Genomic DNA, 6,000 nt, shown 5'->3' on the forward strand with positions numbered 1-6,000 from the left:
AAATTCCTACGGAATCGCGAAAAGAATATGTTATAAGTAAAGATAAGTGCGTTTCATCCGTCGAGTTACGTGTTGCCGTTTCTATCATCTTTCTTTCTTTTTTTTTCATTTTGGCTGTTTTGCATTTTTCTTTAAAGTCAGGTCAACTCGCACCCTTGGCCTTGGTTCTCATTTTTTGTCTGTCCAATTGTTACATCACATGTAACTTTACCGTGGTCCATGATAACGGTCCATTAAGAGTTATGATTGCGTGACTTTTTTAACTTATTACGGGTCACTTTCAATTCGTAATTACTTTAAAATGTGACCAACACTGGCTAGTATAACAACACACGCATAAAGTTTTGAATGCTTTATTAAGATCAGGTTGGTTGGTATTCAGATACAGATATAGTCATTTTTAAATAATAATTTTAATAAAATTTTTATGATATAAATATAAAATTAAATTAACTTAATTTTTAAATTAAAATAATTAATATTAATCAAACACTTTTAAGGTACAATTAACCATGGTCAATCCCTAAACATATTTATAGTTTGTGTGCTTAACAAAGTAAAATAAAAGTACAATATCTAAAAAAAAAAATCGAAATCGAATTAGATTTTTTTCATTATCTAAAAAAAAAAAAAATCGGATGCTTATTAATAAAATCAAATCAAAGAGTAGAGTGGAGGAAAAAAAATTTCATGAGGAGGGTAATACCATGTCCAATAGGATTTCAAATCCAGTTGATTGGTTTTAGTGGAACAATTGACTGCGTAACTCTGTCCTCATCAAATTTGAATGCCAAAAACAAAAATTAAAAAAAAAAAATTTAAAATAAAAAAGAAGAAGGGGAACTGAAAAGAAGACACCGCATCTCGTACTCGTAATCTGATGAATTTGCGCTGACAAGGAGACGTGATGTGCACGTGGGGGGCGAGACCCACGAAAGTAACCGTACACGTGTAACAGCAGAAATGGACAGGTGTGCACTGTAACAGAGCCAACAAAAGCCCCAATCCCCCTTCGGCCTTTCTCTTTCTCTTGGTCTTCGGGCCCCGTTTCCCGTTTCATTCTTATCTGCACCTCCCCCTGAGACGATGACTGAAAGCGAAGCATGTTACAGTCTTGGACCCTCACACCGAAGCTTTCTATTTCCGACGCTACCATGCGTTTGCTGCCACCGTGCCACGCTGCATCTCATACCTCCACTTGTGTGGGTCCATTGCCCATTATCCATCGACGCCGCTGGGTTTGCGTTATAGCCTTGATATGGACAAGTGGATGGTGGATTTTGACCCCTTTTCATCACAACCGAACACGTGGCCCCAACCGCTGTCCGTTTTACGATAACGATTGTGAATTTGTGATCGTGGCCGTTGTAAATGTACTAGGAGCAAGCGAAATTTTAAAATATTAATATAACTACTACTTGTATTATTATTTTTTTAAATAAATACACACATGTTACATTATTATTTATTTATTATATGACTGATATAATATTTTTGATATATTCTATAATTTTTGGAGGAGCATATCCACAACAAACTTGAGTTTCTCACTTTCGTTTTAGTTTTTATTTGGTTCGTTCTTTTTTTTAAAAAAAAAAATATTTCCTTGTTTTCATCCATCCAATTAGTTAGGCTAATTTATTTTATTGTAGATGCTCGTTCTATCAGATTTTGGGTGAGAGTACAGTTGTATTGATTGAAGTAGTTTTCTCCCTCTTAGAATGGACTTTTGAGCAAGGGGAGCCAAAATTAGAAATGTGGTTATATGGATAAACTTATTATGGGCCAAAAAGGAAAAATTGTAAAAATCGTTATATTAAAAGGCTAAAAATATAGATTTATTCATTTATTGTATACAATCAAATACATTTTATTAGCTTTGCCCCCTGCTTTCGGTCTATGCTGATCGATATCATAAATTTCATAACATCAATGGATTGCAATGTTATTTTATGAGTTGAATATATAAATAATTTGTTGCGTACACTACTACTTGATCTCTTTTTTTTTTCTTTTTGAAAAAGAAAAATCCTTTAGTTGGGTGTACAGCCACTTCACGAACTCACTCTCTCTATTAAGTGTACATACAGCCTCTGAATTTGATTTGAGGTAGGCGTGTTGGAACAGCAAGCTCGTGTTGTGATACTGCGTACGTAAATCATCAAATGCCAAAAAGCAGCAGCATTTTCGTTTGTGCATGAATAGTAAAACAACCCAACACTTGACCCATTCAAGAAAGAAAGCAATCAAAACAGTGAATTCATAACAAACTACACGCAGCAGATTTTATTGACCTTGAAAATTTGGAGATTGGCCGTATGCTTGTCCCGTGGTACTCTTGTACTATTGCCGCCAACTTCTTCGCTATAACCCCGTTTAGCTAAACAAGCATTAAGCAAACCCTCTTACATAATTAAGCTCTACAAGACATTTCTTTGCAAAAGGGTTTTGAAATACTAAAACAATGATCTTCTGTTTAATATTCAAATACCAAGAAAATGTCAACATCAACAATAGGTCGTTCTCGTGTAACTGCTAAAACGCTTTAGGGCAACTGAAGAAATTATATAGGAGATCAAAAAACCATACCATAAATATAATCTTGACTTTCAGCAACATTAAATTCTTTTTTCCAAATATTTCATTGTTAGGATTTCAAACCGATTGGTTACGCTGTTATATATATATATATATATATATATATATATATATATATATATATATATATATATATATATATATATTCAAAAAATAATAATAATAAATATATCCTCATGGATTGACAATAGATTATTCAAGTGCTTTTACAAAGTTTCCCTTGAATTTAGCCAATATTTTGCTTCTTAACGTTGTCCGAAGCACACGGATTATGACAATCTGCTAAATCTGGTTGGCTGTTTCTTGTTTTCCACATTCTCAATATGATTTTAACTTCAGCTCGTTCGGAAAGTTATATTTAAAGTTTATAATGTTTCCAATTTCATTTTCACGAAGGATTTTTTTCTTTTTCTTTTTTTTGGGGGGGGGGGGGGGGGGGGGGAGGATTCTTTGACTGCATGAATCCGAGAATGGTGTCATCAGGTAGATTGCTATTTGCTAAACCCTAAACTTTATATATATATATATAAAAGATGTATGCACGCATGAAGCCATGGCATTAACAATGAAGCATAAATATCCCATTACCACAAGAAATGCATTATTGATACCGCACCATTGATAGTAACCATAATAACAAGTGAGAATCAGCAAATTTTGCACTGCTGAGAAAAGATATAGAAGCACATGTGCCACGTGACATAGCTTCAGGTGAGGCCAGCCAATGGCCATGCACTAAAACTGCAGATACACAATTTACTTAGTAAGGCCAGGACCAGAAGAGCTGATCTTCCAAAGAGAATCCAAAATTCCTAGAATTGGTTGGTGGGTCGTCATAGCAGCAGGAATCTTCAAGTTTTAATAAGTAGTGCGAAGAATCAGGAGGATCGATCAAAGATGAATGGTTCCCATCTGTGTAGTGTGGGCTGTCCGAGTCGAAAACGTCACTCTTGGCTGAATTTGCATCTTCCTGCTTACAGGTCACCACTGGGACGGAGGAGAACAAAGTTTTAGTCTCAGCGCTTGTGACTGGTTTTTGAGGTTCTGCCACTAATAACTTGACGGCATCAAATGTTTCCAAAATTTCCTTCCCTTTTTCTTTAAGAAGCAACTTATCCTTCAGCGAAAGAACCTGTTTAATTAATTTAATAGCACAATTGAACCGTTATTTTATATAAGTGATATCATGGCTTTAGCAGCAGTGATTGAAAGAGGAGAGCTGAGAGATGTTGCGTAAAGATTAATTACTACCTCATTTTGCAAAACTTGCTTCTCCTTGAGGAGGTTGTCATAGTCATCCTTGAGCTTATCATAAACAGCTTTCAAAGAATCGTAGTCCTTTTCAAGTCGTTGGTTCCTGGACCGAGCACGCCGGTTTTGAAACCAAATTGCAACTTGGCGAGGCTGCAACCCAAGCTCCTTTGCAAGTTGGACCTTTCTCTCCGGTTCCAGCTTGTTCTCAACCTCAAAATTCCTCTCAAGAAACTGAACTTGAGTCGCCGTCAGCCGCCTTTTCTTTCCCGGTTGACCTAACCACCCATCGAAATCCACATAAGCATTGTCTTCATTGTCAAGTGATTGAAATGGCGGTGCCCTTGCTGCGCCTCCTTCACCAACATTCTCAAAATTAGCCTTAGATTGTGGACCTAAATGAAAGAAAGACACATAAAACATTAGATTATCATTTTCTTCTTGTTCTAATTTGACATGACGGACCAAATAAATATGCTAACTCAAGTTTTCTTCCAAAAACAAAATCAAAAGTAGAAAAATATCATATGCAAGGAGCAAGCACACTTTAAAAGTAAGAATTTTTATGAATAAATGTTTCAACCTTTTTTTCCGTTTAATGAATACAATAAAAACAGAGGTACTCTGTTATCAAAACATCGAATCAATCAAAAGCTAACAACTTTTTTTTTTTTTTCATTTGTTTTTCTAGTGAACTAAATGACTAATTGCTTATCTCCTCCAAAAACATTTTGCTCATTCATTCGGAAGAGAAGATAAGCAAGATCATAAAAGAATCACAAACCCGCCAAACGGAAATTTTGCATGCATTAACATGAACAATGACAAATCTACCAAAAATAATAAGGAGAGTGCAAACAGAGGAAGAAGAAAAGCAGGGAATTACCCTGAAGCGAAGTAGGAGATTTGGATAACCAGAACGAGTCAAGAAGCTCAGAATAAAAGGGTAGCTTTTCGTTTCTAAGTAAAGTGCCGACGTTTTGGCTGCCACAGACACTATTCCCACATGCTGCCATAGCTTTTCGCTTCATTTATGTTTTCTTAGTGAGGCAGAGAGGTTTAAAAGGTTATATTTTGAACAAACCAGAAGCAGCAATATTGGTCATGTGCTTGTACTTTGGTGTTGGCGTTGGATTTTGATCTCTCTAATCTAATATCAATGACTTGTTGTCATATTGTAAAAGCTGGTGATGCGAGTTACAAAAGCTCACACCCATCACTCACAACTCAAGTCTTAAGAGCAAGCAAAGAAAACGCCACCCTTCGAAGTTTAGATACATTGAGGGAGACAGAGAGAGAGAGAACCAAGTACTAATTTTTGTTTAATCTACCCAAACAAAAAAAAAAAGTACTAATAATGAGAGAGGGGAGAGCTTCAGAATTGAAAACTTGGGGCTGGGGAAGCCAAACAGAGAATCTTCTATAGAAACTAGAAGAAACGAAGAGCACAGAATGTTTCACGGAGGTTAGAACAAGCTTCGGTGAAGGGACCTAAATTCTATAAGCAGCGGATGTTGCTTTCATTCTTGGGATGGTGATACGCTTATACAGGCAGAATCTGAAATTACCATCATGTCCTTCCAGTTAATTTATTATTATTGTTTCCATATTGTATTTGTATGATATAACCCCAAAAAAGGAAAAAAATCATAAATTAAATCAATAAATATGTAAGAGTAGTAATGGTGGAAAAATTAGGTATGAATTCTGAAAAAAACATAAATCACCAACTTCGAATGAACTGTTAATATATAAAGAAACGTTTTGGTCTGAACATGTTTTTTGTATTATAAAAAAGTTTATGATTGGGTTTTCCTCCTTATTTTATTTACAACACAAATTAGAAAAAAAAATAGAATATATTTAGGTGCAATCATTAAATGATATTAGAAAACAAATTCATGTTTTATTTATTTTAACCATCAATCTTATGTGGAAATATTTAAAACTAATGTATGCGTATCAAAAATTTTTTGAATTGTTCGCCACATTATAGTAGATGTATCATTTATGTGTACATAACTTTCTCCACAAACTGGTATCCATCATTTTCTCAATTTCCAATAATGACCCACCTAGTAAAGTCTAAGCACTTGCTAAAAATAAAAAGTTGAAATAAAAGCAAAAGCGATGTGATTTTTCTATAGCAAG

At 34.9% G+C, this 6,000-nt stretch overlaps 1 protein-coding gene across 2 annotated transcripts; it reads right to left on the reverse strand.

Annotated features, from left to right (window-relative positions):
* Positions 1-3,157: 3,157 nt before the first annotated feature.
* On the reverse strand, positions 3,158-5,375 carry LOC102616216 (homeobox-leucine zipper protein HAT5). 2 transcript variants are annotated; one of them, XM_006483186.3, is made up of 3 exons: positions 4,736-5,375; positions 3,850-4,205; positions 3,158-3,730 (listed from the first exon to the last, which is right to left on the reverse strand). In XM_006483186.3, the coding sequence occupies exons 1-3, from the start codon at positions 4,878-4,880 to the stop codon at positions 3,359-3,361; spliced, it is 873 nt and encodes a 290-aa protein (XP_006483249.1). In that variant the 5' UTR covers positions 4,881-5,375; the 3' UTR covers positions 3,158-3,358. The 2 variants fall into 2 exon arrangements, with proteins under 2 accessions (XP_006483249.1, XP_006483248.1); XM_006483185.4 differs by having other exon boundaries at positions 3,850-4,244; positions 4,736-5,372.
* Positions 5,376-6,000: the final 625 nt, after the last annotated feature.

This window comes from Citrus sinensis, chromosome 4 (genome assembly GCF_022201045.2).
Source record: "Citrus sinensis cultivar Valencia sweet orange chromosome 4, DVS_A1.0, whole genome shotgun sequence".
In the NCBI taxonomy this organism is placed as follows: Eukaryota; Viridiplantae; Streptophyta; class Magnoliopsida; order Sapindales; family Rutaceae; genus Citrus; species Citrus sinensis.